The following is a 17,401-nucleotide window of genomic DNA, read 5'->3' on the forward strand; positions in this document are numbered from 1 at the left end:
ATGTTGGACCTAGCCATTGCACTGTCAAAAGAAACCTATGCAGAAGATGCATTTTCGAAAAAAAAATTTTTACATTTTTTTTTAAAGGTAATATTCAGTATTATCCACTGACTGAAACTTCAAAAAGTTAGGTTTTTAACAGTCTTCTTTTGATTTCGAATGTTGTTATTATTGGAAACGAAAATAATACATGAAAGGCAAATGATCTTTATGCCTATTATTGGCTTCCGTCTACATTAAGTTTTTTTTTTTTATCTATACATGTAGTATCCGTCTGCCTCTGAAACAAACTCATGATGAGAACAGAAAATGACCATTTTGCGTTTTGTTTGCAACTATAGAGATCACACAAGGGAAGACTACAAGACTTCGGAGAGGTTTCTTTTTATAAGGAGAAATTCTCTTGAGAAATGCCTCGGTATCCTTCAAATAGGCCAGTTTGGCTTATCTTAACTTTCAACTTAACTTTGTCACTTTTTTTCAATTGTCATGACTCCTGCCTTTCACGACGCTCCTTATTTGGGCAAATTTTGACAATAGAAATGATTCATCACATTAATTTTCAAAAGAGGAAGTTTATTCAAGATGTCACAATTTTTCCTCAAGGTTTAGACAAACATCACATTTCAAAAACAGGGGAAAACACCGCCAATTGTCCCTTAGAAAATGAACAGTGGGGTGTAATGCCCGACCTTTTTTTGCGTTGTCTAGCGGCCTTAACGCCCGATTACCCTGAACACCTTGAAGGTTGCGAACCATTGTGGATAACTCGGCCTCACAAAATAAAATCAACATGATGAATCATGTGCATTGTTAGAGAACACAGTCTGATGTTGCCATTATTGATTGCGCTGGTGCAGATGACGTCGTTTTGAACGACCGTGGCACGGCCCTGGTGGGACCTATAAATAGAGAGAGCAACGAAGGACCGTCCAGTATTCTGGATAGTTGATACCAATTGGTACCAGACTGCAGTGTTTATACGAGCCCCCAACAATTATACCAAACAAAATTCAAATTGGATAAGTTTACCATGGATTCAGGACACAAAATGTGGATTCCATTCACAATAATTGTTTTTGCCAATTGTTTTGTGGGAACTTCTGGCACAGGTAGGCCTAACAATTCTTCTTTGTTGTATTAAAACATTTAATTTTTTTTTTATAAATGTTACGGAAAAGGGAAAAGTGATTTTTAGTTAATTTACATGTCTATTGTTAAATTTGTTGTGATATACTACATAAACATTATGGCTGTCTTTAAAATAACTTCATATTAATTAGCGCATTGAGTACTTAATTGTTGGTAGATACGTGCGCTTTACAAGACTCCGATATTAATTATTATTATTCTTATTCCAATACGTGTAAAGGTACCACTATTAAGGCGACACGTTATCGTAATTTCTTCGCACGATGGGAGACATCGGTCATTAGGGAGACATTTTCATGTCTCCCTAATGTCACAGCCCCCCTTTAGAGGCACAATTTTACCGTCGCAATTAGGTTATATTTGTTGCTTGTGGTCTAATTAGTAAACATACCGAAATTCGTGGAAAAAGGCCAAGGGAATATTGGGATAGAGCACATTTAAGTTTGCAAAATTTTGTGCACAAGTCTATGGGGATGTCTCCCAAATGTCCAATGCAGGGTAATAATAATAATAATTATTATTATTATTAATGTACTAATTGCAAATATTTTATATATTGCCTTCAAAATCTATTAATTAATTTTTCATTCTCTTTTACTCCCTAATTTAGAGTGTGTTGTGAACAGATGCCCTGGTGATGAAACCTGTTTCCAGAGAAACGTGCCTGGCCAGCCAGACTACGTTTGTGAATGCACAAGGCCTTATTTCCACGGATACGATTGCACTGAAACATTTAGTGAGTTTACCCTTCCAAGCTTTCTTATTTTTTCTACTTCTCCTATCTGTCATTTTTCCTTTTTGATTCCATGCTTAATTACCATGCATGTGAAGTAACAATCTTCCGAAAATTAGTAAACAAATTTAGGGGGGATGTTGAAATACTTTTGAAATGTATATCTTTTGGCAAGTCGTAGGCCTAATCATCGAACTTTCAACTTGACAACAAAAATTTTCGAAAAGTTCAAGGCTGAAGCTTTAAATACAAATTCAGTTACTAAAACTGAACCCTTTTTTTGTATGCTGTACAACAATGCTAAAGCGCAATATTAAAGTTGTGTTTATGCGGGGTCTACCTGATGTTCCCCAATAATTATGTTCCCCAATACAGATGTTCCCCAAAATCCTTAGGGTTAGGGATAGGGTTGGGGAACATCGGTATTGGGGAACATAGGTATGCACCCGTTTATGCTGCTAGAATAGTATTCCCCAAATCTTTGCAGACAACAGGGTGCTCCAGACTTGCTACGGCGAGGCCTGCGCGACCGGTTCCTACACCACCCCCAACTACGAGACCACAGGCTACGAGAACCGGGAAAAAATCCTGGTGCTTCTCTACATCCCAAGAGCAACAGAGATCCGCTTCAGCTTCGACCCGGGCTTCCAGATCGAGAGAAACGCTGATGAACTATTTGTTGGCAGAGGGTTGACTGTCCCTTACAACGACTTTGCAGAAGGCACTCATTCTGCTCTTATTCCTAATCTGTACTTCTTTGATGGGGTCGGTGCTCCCCAGCCGTTCAGCGTCTACAACGACACCGCTTTCATCTTTTTTGAGAGTGACAGGCAAAGCACGTATGCAGGATTCAGGATATTTTGGAACGCCACTGTAGCGGGTAAATAAGTCACAAACATCATAGTTTTCTGCAAAAACAATACCAATTCAGTTGAAGGAAAGAGATAAAACAACAAACTTGTTTTAGTTATTTCATGAGCTTTAACCCTTTTTTACGGCCGAATGTAACAAGAACACAATTATATTTCTCTTTGTCTAATTCACTATCTCTTATTCATTGAACGGTCTCAGTTCTTTATGAAAGTCTGTGGCTTTTGACATCACAAGCTTTAACAAAATACTTGCCCAGTAAAAACACTGCATGTCATGTACCTCCCAAGCTCTACAAATATGATCAAATGAAATTTTAAAAAATGGATTTTTCAAAATTAAAAAAAATGGCAACGGACTTCAGATTCTTAGAGGCTCAGGTTTTTTTTAACACACATTACATGCCATACAACCCTCCTTTGCAAACATACATTCTGTGCAAAGTTGTCCTTTCAGTCAAAATCAATCAAGTGACTATTTTTAACAGTTAAGAGCTCCCAGCCTACATAAAGCAGGATTGACTGGCTGTGACTGTTTAAGTAACTTAATACAGCCATGCTTTGACTGTAGGTGATTGATAAGCCAGCTGTGCCCACCACTTGCCTGCATTTGTCTGTTGATTGAATTTGACTAGTCACAGTGCTTGCTTGAAATATGATCCGACTGCTGGTGACCAGCCTGTGTATGAGGCATTGCAGGGGAAGAGAATTTGATTTTTTGACTGTCTGTGACTGTTCAAACAGCAGGAGGGTTTAGTCATATTTTTCTTCTATATGTATGTTATACACGTAATTTATTCCGACTTTATCTGCAATTTAACAAAAACCTCAGCTGAAATACCTGTTATATTCTCTCTTCCTCCTCCCTTTGACCACAGACCCACCTCAAACAACTGAAGCGCCACCAACTGAAGCGCCACCAACTGAAGCGCCACCAACTGCAGAAGATATGGGAACTACAGAGTCAGCAGCCAGTGCGATCGTTTTGCAAACAGGGCTGCTAACGACACTTCTCATCAATATTGCTGTTGCCACTTTAGTTCACATGTGATGAATTGAAAACTCCAAAGTTGTATGATGTCACATGTTAATGCATAAATGACTAAATAATCTTTATACAAGTACTTAATTTAAACATTACAAAATAAATACAAGTACCCAGGTTCGTTTCATTTACCAGATTCAGTTTCTAGAATTTAGTAAATTTTTTGACTGAAAAATGATGTCAACCCATTGTGCAATGGAATTTCTTGTCAACTAAACCGTAGCTGGGCTTCAGTTTACAAAAACATTTAAAAAAAATAAATCGCTGTGCGAAAAATTTGTTTTTCTTTATTTTCTGTAGGTACGTGGACATGTTTGAGATTTTCAGTTCAGTTTTACAAACAACATATTGCCAAACTTAATATTTTAACAGGTTTTTTAGTTTACTACTTTCAAAAAGTAGGAATAACCATGCTTCATATCTTTTATTCACTTTAGCCTTGTGCAATGTGCTGCACATAACAAAATACTGATATTGAATTTTGTAAATACAATGTAGAAACAGGGCAAACTTAAAACAGAAAAGGCAAAAAGAAAAAAGAGAGAAAAATTCCCAGAATAAAGATGGCAAAAGAAATTTCTGAATGGGTAATGATTTTTTCTAAAATAAACTTGCAAGCTTAAGAAACAAAGTAGGATAGGTAGAGAAAGAGAATGAAACAACAGGCAACTAAAACTTCAGTAACCCCCAAAATAAAATATATATAAAACTAGGCTTTCGGTATTTTCTTACTAACATTTAAATTAGACTTTCTCTTGATTCTGAAACATCTTTGTTAAAATAGTTATAAAAGTATCGATAGTTACATGTAACTTATTCTTTACAATTTGAACAGTAATTCTACCTAAATTTAATTAGATTAAATAAAGATTAAATAGTAATTGATTACTTTTTTTCCGTTTTGATGGTTAAACTGAAAAAATAAATATATGTTTTAATGTTTCAGCTGTACAACAGCCTGTATAGTGAATACCCAAAAGACTTGATTTTGACCCAAAGCCTTTGTGTACAATTGTGTGCAATTGTGTGTAAACAAATGATAGGTGTGTAATAGGCATAGATTACTACCAAGGGCGGATCCGGGGAGGGGGGGGGGGGGGTAATGGGGGTCATGGCCCCCCCCCAAAAAAAAACGAACCCATTTTTTTTTTTTTTGAGTGATGTCGCAATAAAGGTAGGCACTGTGTACACAACAACCATTTCCTTAAAAAAAATGGTTATAGTGGACAGAAATTGCCTCAGATCACACCACAGAGCATCTAGAATCCAAAAATTTTGAACCCCCCCCCCAAAAAAATTGTGTTCTGGATCCGCCCTTGACTACCACACTGTATTTATCATGCAAATCCTGGGCCAATTTTATGAGGCTGCTGAAGCTCTGAAAACTGCTGAGTGCAGAAAGGTTTTGTAAAACCATTACAGCTTGATAACTGAACTGTTATGTGATGAATATTTATGGGGGATTTGTTCGTAGCTGACAGAAGATGACGCTTTTTAACCCTAACTTCCTTGCAGTAGCTTCTGCTTAACGGTTGAAATTTGGCCAATGTTGTCATAGGTGGCTTTAAAAAGTTATGACCAAAAACCCAACATATCTAAGAACTCCTCGTCACTCATTCCGGCCAGCGCTGTACTTCTCTCCCCCCCCCCCCCCCCCCGGACTTTTGTGACCTCAATTCCAATCAGGCCATCCAAGGACTGGATTTTTTCAGTCCCTGCCTGATTCCCTGGAATACCATTCTGGACAAAACTGACCATTTCTTCATTGTCTTCTCTTTTTAAATTTCCAAAGGCTTCCAAGCTAAAATGCAGTTGCACATTCAAGGAACCTTTCTTTTCATTACCAATTCTTATCTCTGTGAAACTTTGAGAATAAACACTGAAAACAAAACAACAAAAATAAATTCTATTCTTATCAGTTTGGACATTTAGGGAAGGCCCTAAGCTTACTTGATGAAACTGTAGGGGTTGAGTGATCCATCTGATCTGTTTCATGATGTTTCGGTCGTCGCATCTCTTTTCCTCTCTATGGCGACCATCTGCAGTACAGGCAGTACCAGCTGAAATGCGTCTTGAATGTAGGATGTGCTGTTTGAGGCCTGGTTGGGGTAAAACAAATTAAGAACAAGGATTATTAACGATAATTGTATTTATTTATCCTATTGGTTACTGTATCACCCTGCTAACTGCCCTACCTTATCCCCGAAGCGTCCAAAACCGCGCAAGCTCTCTATGGTTTTATGGAGTCATCAGTGAATGAACACAATGTAATACAATGTAATAGGTTAAAGCACATCAAAAATCATCAGGCAAAGATCATAAAACAACGATGCTCATGCAAAGTGTTATACAGACAGAATCCATAAAATTAAGGAAAAAGTAAAACTGCTGTTACAACAAGAAGTGACAAGTTTCACAAGATGTTTTTTTTTTACACATGTATTAATTAACCCTAACCCTGCAGGGTATTTTGTCTAGAAACGTTGCCCAGCGCAACAACATGTGACACTTGTCAAAGTGAGAAGCCTGCCCAGTGTGACAAGATCCACCAGGCCAGACATACCAAGGCAGAACTGCCTCAGAGTCTGTGGTTTGCCAACTGCAGCAGGATACAACAGTAACGTAGGACTATCTCTCATTGTCTCAGAATTGGCAATTTTGTGTGTGTTGATGGCCCAATGCAGCAATGTCCCACAGACTTTTTACACAGGTTGCACTATTTTCCAACATGCAGGATTAGGGGTTATGGTTTATGGTTTATCCTAACCCTGCCAGATGTAACACAGTGCATCAGGTGGAAAAGTCTGGTGCACTTTGATGCAGTCAGCTACCAACACCAGTGCATAAACGGCCGCTTCTGAAACAATGAGAGCTAGTCCCATAGAACAATGCCACAGTTGTATCCTGCTGCATTCGGTGACCACAGACTCTGAGGCAGTGTGGCCTTGAGACTATTGGCCCGATGGATCTTGCTGCACTGTGCATGCTTGTCATTTAGACAAGTGTTGCAGCAAAAAATGGATCTTGCTACACTGGGCAGGCTTGTCACTTAGACAAGTGTTGCATGTTGCTGCGTTTAGAAGGGTTTCTAGCCAAACTATACCCTGGAGAGTTAGGGTTAAGCAAGGCTCGGAACCTCGCCAAATTACAATCACAAAAAAAGAGCAAACAAAAGTTGACCTCTAAGTAGATGTTGGTGATGAGGGGGTTGACGTCGGCCGTCTCCGCCCCTTCTTCCTGATTGGCTGCCTCACGGTTCAGGCAGTCGGCAAACTTGGAGGCTTGGTTGCTGACCTCTGTGGCCAGGACACTTGTCAGTCTAAGTAAGAAAAAGAAGAAAAGAAAGAAGAAGAAGTGAACCAAAAGTTTTCAAATAAGGGAAATTCTTGGCATCGGCAGAATCATGCAGGAAGTGGCTAAGTCAGTGGCGCACTCTGTATTTGTGGTTAGTAGGGGCTGACCAACTGATTGGCGTTGCAAATTCAGAAGGGGGGCCTGGACCTGGATCTCATTGAACACTAGGGGGCGCTCTGTTTTTGCCTTTTTACTTTTCCTTCTTTCTATTAACATTTCATGAATCCGTTGTTTTTAAGGGGATAAGTAGAAATAATAACAATGAGCACTACAAAGCGCTTCACAATATTACCCCTGTTCATCAGGCCATGAGACCATTTTTTTTTCTGCAGTAGCTGGAGATCAGCGCAATCTGGTCTCTACCTTCACAGGTACCCATTTATACTCCTGAATGAAGAGAGGCAATCGCAGTAAAGTGTCTTGCCCAAGAACACAAGCACCATTATTCCCGTCAGGGTTCGAACCAGCGTACCACAGCACGAGTCAAACACCTTAACAAGTGGACCACAGCACTCCACCACTGCACTGATGTAACGTTGTCTTCACTTCCTCCATGGTCTTAATTATATTTTTTTAAACCAACTTTTTGAGGGCCCTGTTGGCCACACCCCCCCCCCCCAACCTGATCCACCAATGTGAAGACTACAACTGCTCTGATGTAACGTTGTCTTCACTTCCTTTGTGGTATTAATTATTATTTTTAAACTAACTTTTTGGGGGCCCTGTTGGCCACACCCCCCCAACCTGATCCACCATATGTGAAGACAACACACTTACTTGGAGAGGCTGGTAGCTCGCTGCACAGCATTCTTGGTGTGTTCTCTGTCCTGTGGCAGGAGCATCAACTCACAAGCCTTGTGGAACTGCTCTATCACTCTCGAGGAGAACTCGGCAAGGGTCTCGATGGCCTTGATGTGCAGCTCCTGGGAAAATTTACAAGTGCAAGTCATTTTCAAAATATTAAGACAAAAAACGGACACTCCACATCTGTTGAAGACTTACGTTAAACAGCATAATCATTCCAGGATAGTTCCAAATAAATGCTGTGTTTTGTAAGTTGAGTCCATCACAAGTCCTCTCACAAGCAAGGGCGGATCCGGGGGCCAACGGGGGCCATGGCCACCCCCCCCCCTCCCCCCCCCCCAATTTTTTTGTTTTTTTAAGTGACGTCACAATAAAGGCAGCCACTGCGTACACCGCCATCTTTTCCTTAAAAAAAGATTCAAGTGGTTAGATATTGCCTCAGATCGCACCACAGAGCATCTAGAAGCCAACACTATTTCGGGCCTTTAAGCGGGCCCCGAACCCAACGCCGTAACTTTTTAGACCCACTTTTTGGGGACCAAACTGCTTTTTTTCCCCCCCACACCAAAAATTGTGTTCTGGATTCGCCCTTGCTCACAGGTAAATCACAATTCAGCTCATAAGTCCAGTGACAAGTTGGAGGAGATGAACAATAACAAAGGAATGCCTTTGTCACAGTTCTTGTGACTTGACTTGGCACTGGATGACTTGTGATTGACCTGTAGTAGGCTTGCAAGGATTTGTGATGGACATATGCTATAGTCACAGGGGCCCTCAACTTAAAACTAACCTTGGTGTCTTGTTTCTGCGCGGCTTCTTGCTGTGATTTGCACTCAGCCAACCATTCATGAACACTCCTTTGAACCTGACCAACCAAAAACAAAAAATCATTGAAAATGTAACAGCACTTGGGAATTTATGGTTGTGTGCAATTTTAACCCTTATCATCTGAGATTGTTTCAAATCCACCATGAAGTTATGGTTAGGATTTGGCTGAACTGAGAAAGGTCGAGTTTAGCTTTATTCCTTTCATGGGGCTTTATGCCCCACAGTACAAGAATGAACCATTTGTTTCTACAGAGTGGAGGTATTGGGAAGATTCCTTCAAGAAATGCCTCTGGAGTCATGGCTTATGTTCTAAGAAGTTGACTGCAGATACAGCAGAGGTGAGTTTGCGGTAAAAACGAAATCCACAAAATAATTGGGAGGCGGTTAGAGGGCCCCAGAGAGCCCAAGAGCAACGTAGGGTATGTTTGTATTTGCCAAAGGCCCCCCTTAAAATACTCGGTTGCCAAAACACCTTTATGGTAAAACCTCAGGAATTCCAGATTTCAAAAGAGTTTCTTCAAAAATTATGAAATCGGAAAAAAAATCCTGACAACAAAATCCTGCAGTAAAGACAAATCCTGACAAATCTTATCCCTGATACAAAGTTATTCTGTGAAAAGACTGTGATTTAGGTAAATTTACAGATAAATGTGAAGTGTGAAACATAGTGTGTTGAGTGTGGTGGGACACACTCTTTCCTTTAAAGTAATGTTGTGCACTGGGTAAGGTTGACCACGCCAAACCGACCCGAAATATTATAGATATAAACCAAATTCAAACTCCCCAAATCCGACCCGACCTGACAAAAATTCCAGGGAAACTTACCTGAACCGACCCAAAACCGAACTGACCCCCCCCCCCCTCCCCCCTCCCCCCCGAATATCGGACTTGGGCCTGTGTTCACTTTTTGTGCCTGAACAAAGTCGCGCTGGGGGTTGACATTGGTCGTACCGGGCACAGTGACTCTGCAGTAATATTGCAATAATATCTGCAGTAATTTTCTAATAGTTTCGTTTTTCCCGGTTTATTTCGGGTTTTTCACAAGATGGCTTAACTGACCCAACCCGACAATCGCAGAGGCAAAACTGAAACCTACCCGACCCAACTGAAATGATGGAAAACCAACCCAATCTGACCCAAAGTCGGTTTTGGGTCAGGTCAGTTTCAGGTCGGGTTTGCATAACATTACTTCAAAGACGTAATAACTCTCACCCTTTGCAGTTTATCAGGAGTTGAAGCTACGCTCACGCCAAACAGATGCTCCGTGATCGCATTCACAAAATCCTGCTCGCTTCCTTCTGTTAAAGATAAAGTTAAAACAACTCTCTATGTAGATAAGGAATGTATATTTGCAAATGGATATTAGAATGCTCTCTATCAATTAAGCATATCTTTCAATTAGATGTTTGATTCATAGGACTGATCCCATTTTTCCTTTTCAATCTGCAAAACATTTCTGCAAGCTTGGACAACAAGGAATTGCTTACACATCCTTAGCTGGATCCAAGTTTTATTTTCTTAAAACTTATTTATGAATGGTTGAACACGGCAACCAATGAACACTTTGTGCGATGAATAAATACATGTACTTTCATCATGTGTGATGCTATCAAGCTAAATGAGTCGTTTGTCTGTAACTTTCATTTTGAGATTCAGGTCAAAATAGAGCCACTTCATCAGATCACTTCATCATGTCTCTTGACGTTCCGACCTCCATAATGTTTGAACTAAAGATGGTATCAACATGCGGTTTTCACAGCAGTTATGCTGAGATTGTACTCTTTTCAAATCTGTAATAAAAAAAATTTGATCAGAGTCGACAAACGACTCATTTAGCTTGATCGCATCAAATTGATGTAACCATGCCACATACCTGTTGAATTTCTGTAGAATTTCACATTTTTTTACACTTCAGAACTTTACAACCAATTAAAATAGCTGACTTTTATACATTTATTATGAAACTCACCAGGTTGCTCTTCTGATTCCAAATCCTCCAGCTGAAATGCATCCCTGATTTCAATCAGCTCCGTCTTGAGACTCTGAAGGTCCTCCCCACTGAGCGTGCTCAGTGACCCCTGAACTTTGCTCTCGCTCTGGTTGCTGATCATTTCCAGGGCTTCTAGGTGTGCAAGACCTGCATATTGGTATAAAAAGGATAAAGATGACGGGACGGAACATTTCAAGACAAAGACAATGGAGTACTGAAGTGTGACGTCATTTAGAACCAGAAAGTGTAGTGCAAACGAATGGAGTACGCGCGCGTGTTGGTTCTCTGGCTGAATCACGTGCTAATGTCTTTTACACACTTTTTGTGGGCATGACGTATTCACTTCGGTACTCCATAACAAAACGTACTTGTGAGTTTGATTTGGAGGTTTGATTAAGCCTAACCTTCCCAAATCCTCCAAAATCCTCTTTGCAAATTGGAGGATTTTGCAGGATTGAGGCTATATGGCAAAAGTGTGTGGCTGATTTTGGAGGATGCACTGTGTCAAGGTCTTGGGCCGGACCTTGTGTTGTTTATGCTCAGGCGTCCATAAATTTAGGCCTTTGCAGGATTAATATTGTATGCAATTTTTACATGGAGGCAGTTGGAGGATTTTGCAGATTGAGTTTGCATCCTAGCAAAAATGCCTGAGTTAGGATTAAATATTTGTTTTCGTTTATCGAAATTTGTCTGGTCTTACCCTGGTACTTATCAAACAGGATCCCGAAGTGCGCCCTCTGTCTTTCCCTTTCCTCCTCCTCCAACACGGCAGCAGTCTCCGCCTCCTCCTTGGCATCCCTCAACATCTGAAGATGATGAAATCGTACAAATCAGTCCCAATGTGAAGAACTACAACTCCACAAATGAATGCCAGACTTTGACATACAAACAGTCTTTCTGAAGTGGTGCATTTCTTTTCACAAATTGTACAGTCATGCAATAATCAACTGATTCCAGTATAGTTCCCTACTTAACCAGTTCAAGTCAGATGACGTGTATACATGCGAAGGTTTTGCGTTATTCGGAACGGATGACGGATAAACACGCAACAAGCGAGGCCGGAAATATCTGTCAGTGACCTGCTCCCATCGAGCGAGGGCATAAATATCAGGGTATGCTACCCACAGACGACGGCCTGAACCCGTCTGGCATCGAGGTTTGTGGAAACAACTCCACGCCTTGGTCCGGCCATGTCAAAATAATCCCGGCACGAACTGGTAAATTGTTTACAGATAAAGTCTTGAAAAGAGAAAACGCTGTAACTTATTGACCCAAAAATAAGCAAGAACTCATATAGAAAGTATACAGAGACAACATTTTCTTATGTTCAATGTTCTGAGTCAGGGCATCTATGTATGCTTCACATAAATGTAGTTAAAGTTGTTGGTCTTATTCTCACATCTACTTAAAACAGATCTACTTTGCCAAACACAGAGTAACCATTACAATTTATAGGAAAGATACAGATGCGCTCAATTACAGAAGCATTGATCTATAAAACCTTGTAAGGGTTAAGAAACAAACCTCAGACAGGTTTCCCTTCTGCCCACTCCGCCTGCCCTCCAGTCTGTGTTCTCCCTCCTGTAAGACATCCATCGTCTTACGTCCGATGGTCTCCAGGGCATCCAGGCCTCCAGTGACCGTCTTGCCAACAACGCTGGTGATGGCCGAGGCTCCGAGGGACAGGAATCCCTTCATGCTGGACGGGACCGAGGGTTGGTCCTCTGGGGTGGATTGATCTGTAAGGAATGCAGATATTAATGTTCTGGTTTTTTTTTTTATTCAACACATGAACGAAGTTGAAGTAGTTGCCACTGAATTGGGGAAGTTGGCCGGGGAAATGATAGGAATCATATAACCACACTCATAATTAACAGGGTTTTCCCAACAATTTTTGAATATAACCCTAACAGACTGTTGAATTGTTAGTGCCCAATGTAATTTTAAACTTTACTCTGCGGGCACGAATGGCCATCAATATAAATCTCAAAATATCTGGCCACTACAACGATAAATATGAACACAAGTAAAATGTCTCAGTTCTGATAAGAACATTGTGCAGTATGTTAGCCTAAGGATGTTGCAATGAGTCTTGCACAAGACTGCCAATGAACAATCAAGACACACACATACTTTAAGATCCAGCAGTGTTTATAAGAATTACAATATTCTTTTTTTAATTCATAAAGAAGGAGTCCAATCTAATCTATGTTTCAGATTAATTTGGTTTAGCTTGATTTTGGGATGCCAGTCTTGAACAGGTGTTAGCAACTTGAAAAGGGATATCCACAATCTTCTCCTAAGAGACGTTCTTACCTTGTTTCTCATCGCCTTCCTCTTCACCCTCTTTGCCTCCATCCCTCTCCATCTCTTCTCCCTCCCCTGGATCCTTTGTCTCCTCATCCTTGTCCTCATCTTTGTCTCCATCCTCTTCCTTGCCCTCCTTCCCTTCTCCTCGCTCATCCAGGGTTACGATGAATTCCTGCTGCCTCTTTTCTTGCTCCGTGAGCTCCTCTGGTTTTGGCAGCCCCAGGGAGGTTTCGACATTCTCGATGACTGAGCTCAAACCATGACCTGCAGAGAAACACATTCCTTAATCTTAAATTGCTGTGTGATAAATTGAGAGTAGTGTCATCAAATTTGGACTGTGAATATGTATTTTGTTTTGACAGCCAATTCAGGCATGCTTACAATGTAAACGAGGGCAAGTTCATTACATGTATTGTCTTAAAGTACAAGCACCGCAACCTCATTTGTGATGACTACTCTGTGATGTAGGCAGCAACCTTTTCAGAGGATCTTATTTTCTCATGGTTGAGAGAGAGCACTTGGGGATGACTTATTAACAAATCTGAAAGATTGTCATGTGAGTAGCTTCAGGTACAAAGGTAAACTTTGGTGCAATTTCACGGCTTTGTTTACCATCAATGAATCTTTAGGGGCCTACTGAATAAAAACACTGTGCTCAAGGTTTCAGGGTAAATATATTCGACAGCAATTTTTGGTGTGAACGTGTATGTGTGCACCTGTAGATCCCTTCACTGATGAAGCTGTGCTTAAGCCATTACAGGATTCGAGCAGTATTTCTGTGTTAGCATTTCAAGCATAAATTGGCGATAACTAGTGCACCATTGCCTGGTTAGCAGAGTGAATGAAACTGAGTTTCGTCCTAACATGCCTAACCCGAGCGGTAACCTACCTACTGCAGACACTGATGAGACCAGTGAGGCACCCCATCCTCCCCACCCCCAGCCGCCCCCGCTGGCTTTCTTCTCTGCAGGTTTCTCCCCCGTCAGTTTGCTAAGGGCTCCCATGATACTCCTCCCTCCTCCTGCCTCAGCATCTTCAGCAGCATCAGTCTGTTTGGACGAGGCGGATGCACTCTCACCTGTCCTTTCATCTGTTTCCAACGTCTTGTTCTCATCATCATCTTGACTTGGTTCTGGAGATGCACCCTGAGCATCCCGGTTTATCTCGCTTCCCGTTTCTAACAATTGTTCAGCATCTTCCTTGACGTGTGGCTTTTGTTCCTCCTCTTCAGGGACCTGAGAGTCTGTTTTTGCTTTTGCATCTCCACCTTCTTCTGCGAGTTCACTCTCAGGTTGACTGTCTTCCTTTTTCGGAGATGAGTCATCTTGCTCTTTTAAGTTTTCTTTCTTAGAACTTTCTGGTGGTGTGTCTTCAACAGCAGAGGTTCGTTCTTCTTTCTTATCAGACTTAAGTTCACTCTTGACGCCTTCCGCAGTTTCAACATCTGCATCGGGTTGATTTTGCTCTTCCAACTGTGTTTCGGAATGTGGCTGCTGCTTGGTGTCTTGTTGATCTGTCTCTGAGGAAACTGCGGCATCTTTCTCAGACATTGTGGCTTCTCCTTTCATCTCTTCAGAGTTGTCTCCTTTGTCATTCATTGATGCTTTCTTTTTCTTTCCCTTCTTCCCTTTGGCTTTCTTCGAATTTGGTTTCCCTACATTTTGGACCTCTTTCTTGCCAGATGCACCACCTGAGGAAGTCGATGATGGTTGTCCTGATTTGGATGGTTTTTCTTCAGATTTCTGTGATGGGGGAGTGACTTCTTCTTCTCCCGCACTGTGAAAAGCTTCTTCATCTTCACTGTCTGCCATGATGGGTATGGTTTTTATAGACAGTTGTTTCAATCTGTGGACGAACAAATTTGAGTGAGCTGTCATGGCTGTATACTAGAGCTACATGTAAATCCTGACTAATCAGATTTGGAAACATAATTTTGGCAAATCACGCACATGTAAACTGTGGTCTTCGTGTGGAGAAATTAAAATTTTGAAATTAGTAATGATAAATTATTGTTAAGTGTCAATACTGTCATTGTCAAAAGTAAATTCAAAAATATTGCTATTGCCTGGAGATTTGTGAAAAATAGTAACCCCATAAATGTGGCCAATTTACTGGAGTCCAGTAAATTGGCCACATTTATGGGGCTAAAAAAAATTGAGTTCTCATAATATCAACTTCAGTTTTCAAAATAAGCGCAGCCACCAGTGGCAAGAAAATCAGCAGATGTTGAAAGTTTATATTATTTTTTGTATGGAAAATTCATTGAAATTTATACAGTTTCGTTGTTACCTCTGTTTAAAAGGAGCTTCATACTCACCTCCCTCTCAAACGAGTGTTAAAACTTCGGAAAGACGTTCACAAACGAGGGATATTTGGCCACGTCAACACGAAACACGTTCCAGTGTCTGAACTAGTCCGAGTAACTTGGACCCAACTTATCGCCTTTTTAAAAATTTGGACATGGTCTGGCGATAGTAGGGTCCAAGCCCATTCCTCGACCTAGACAACACAGTCACTGACAGTCCCAAAAACCAACATTTTCCAACAAAAAACATCAGATTTCACCTTCAAAACGGCCTCCAAATTACTAGATATGTCACCTGAGGTACAAGTAGACATAGATGATTAAGATGGTTGTACTTAAGTTTACTTACGATCCGGAAAAAAAGTGAAATTTTCCGTTCAATTCTGGAGACCCCCTCTGCCTAGGTTGTCGTTGTTGTGCTCACGTTCAAAACTGCATGATAATGGCGTCTGACCTCGACCTCATGCAAATGTGGTGCGGCGCGCTTGCGCATAATGCACATAATGCAGCATACACGGCAGATTCCCCTGCGCCGCGCCGACGACTGTTTCCTGATGTAGAGCGCTGTGTAAGTTCGCGGTACGCCTGGCTAGCCAGCGCGACTCCCAGGCGTACCGCGAACTTACACAGCGCTCTACATCAGGAAACAGTCGTCGGCGCGGCGCAGGGGAATCTGCCGTGTATGCATGCAGTGCATTATGCGCAAGCGCACCGCACACATTTGCATGAGGTCGAGGTCAGACGCCATTATCATGCAGTTTTGAACGTGAGCACAACAACGACAACCTAGGCAGAGGGGGTCTCCAGAATTGAACGGAAAATTTCACTTTTTTTCCGGATCGTAAGTAAACTTAAGTACAACCATCTTAATCATCTATGTCTACTTGTACCTCAGGTGACATATCTAGTAATTTGGAGGCCGTTTTGAAGGTGAAATCTGATGTTTTTTGTTGGAAAATGTTGGTTTTTGGGACTGTCAGTGACTGTGTTGTCTAGGTCGAGGAATGGGCTTGGACCCTACTATCGCCAGACCATGTCCAAATTTTTAAAAAGGCGATAAGTTGGGTCCAAGTTACTCGGACTATGTCTGAACACATGTAAGTGTTGTGCCCATTCTTGAAAATCACGCATTCTCGAGAATGGGCATGCACATTCTCGAGAATGGGCGCGCATTCTTAAGAATGAGCGCCCATTCTTAAGAACGAGCACGCGTTTTTAGAATGAGCGCTCATTCTTAAGATTGGGTGGGAATATCACGTGCACAATTTATGAATTTTGCCCAATCTTAACAAACATTGCACGACATAATTATGTTAAATGAATTGTATAGCGGTTAAAAGGGAAACAATTCATATAAAGAGGAAAGAAAATGTGCTATGCTTCTGTACTCGTATAACTACGATAATTTGAATCAAATTAAACCTGTTATTATTGCTTTTTTCTGCCCACTATGGGAAGTTTTGTAATAACGGAGGACTGGGAACTAGTCTGGGAAGTGCTTTGTTTAGGCTAGACAAGTTACAAGTCCCTGCATGTATCATATGCGTGCCACGAAAAAAAACGATGTCCAGAAGCTGCCAAAATTGCTCTTTTGACTAGATAGAATCCAGCTCTGCGACGTTATGGTGGGATGTGAACAATAAATTGGTGGCAATTTAAATGGGAAATAGCATTAGCACTATGGGATGTCGCAGTATTCATTCTCATTCTTCACATTCTTCATTCTTACGTCCCCCCCCCCCGCTTTTATTATCCCAAAAATCAGAATTCTTTGCACTAGTATTATTATGTCTCTTATATTTTCCCGGTCCCCCCCCCCATATTAATACGCCTTTACTTATCATATCCACTCTACTTTTCAGCGCCTTGCGTTGCAACAGTATAATTATTGAGAATCAGTGAACGAGGATTCAGCTAGACTTGCCAAGCGCAGCCGGTGCTCGGCATCGACAAGACCGTTATCTTGTCGCGCATTCTCGAGAATGTGCGCTCAATCTGGAAGAGTTATTTT

The 17,401-nt window shown here is 41.1% G+C and overlaps 2 protein-coding genes across 2 annotated transcripts; one reads left to right on the top strand and one right to left on the bottom strand.

The window, feature by feature from the left end:
• The first annotated feature begins 926 nt into the window (after window positions 1-926).
• LOC119728267 lies at window positions 927-4,134 on the top strand. The gene is made up of 4 exons (XM_038200434.1): window positions 927-1,112; window positions 1,763-1,888; window positions 2,373-2,765; window positions 3,633-4,134. The coding sequence occupies exons 1-4, from the start codon at window positions 1,034-1,036 to the stop codon at window positions 3,803-3,805; spliced, it is 771 nt and encodes a 256-aa protein (XP_038056362.1). The 5' UTR covers window positions 927-1,033; the 3' UTR covers window positions 3,806-4,134.
• Window positions 4,135-4,198: 64 nt separating this feature from the next.
• On the bottom strand, window positions 4,199-15,496 carry LOC119728266 (protein FAM114A2-like). The gene is made up of 11 exons (XM_038200432.1): window positions 15,403-15,496; window positions 13,975-14,930; window positions 13,092-13,349; window positions 12,300-12,514; window positions 11,476-11,581; window positions 10,755-10,922; window positions 9,998-10,083; window positions 8,748-8,822; window positions 7,931-8,076; window positions 6,980-7,118; window positions 4,199-5,898 (listed from the first exon to the last, which is right to left on the bottom strand). The coding sequence occupies exons 2-11, from the start codon at window positions 14,894-14,896 to the stop codon at window positions 5,791-5,793; spliced, it is 2,223 nt and encodes a 740-aa protein (XP_038056360.1). The 5' UTR covers window positions 14,897-14,930; window positions 15,403-15,496; the 3' UTR covers window positions 4,199-5,790.
• Window positions 15,497-17,401: the final 1,905 nt, after the last annotated feature.

This window comes from Patiria miniata, unplaced genomic scaffold (assembly GCF_015706575.1).
Source record: "Patiria miniata isolate m_02_andy unplaced genomic scaffold, ASM1570657v1 HiC_scaffold_20, whole genome shotgun sequence".
Lineage (NCBI taxonomy): Eukaryota > Metazoa > Echinodermata > Asteroidea > Valvatida > Asterinidae > Patiria > Patiria miniata.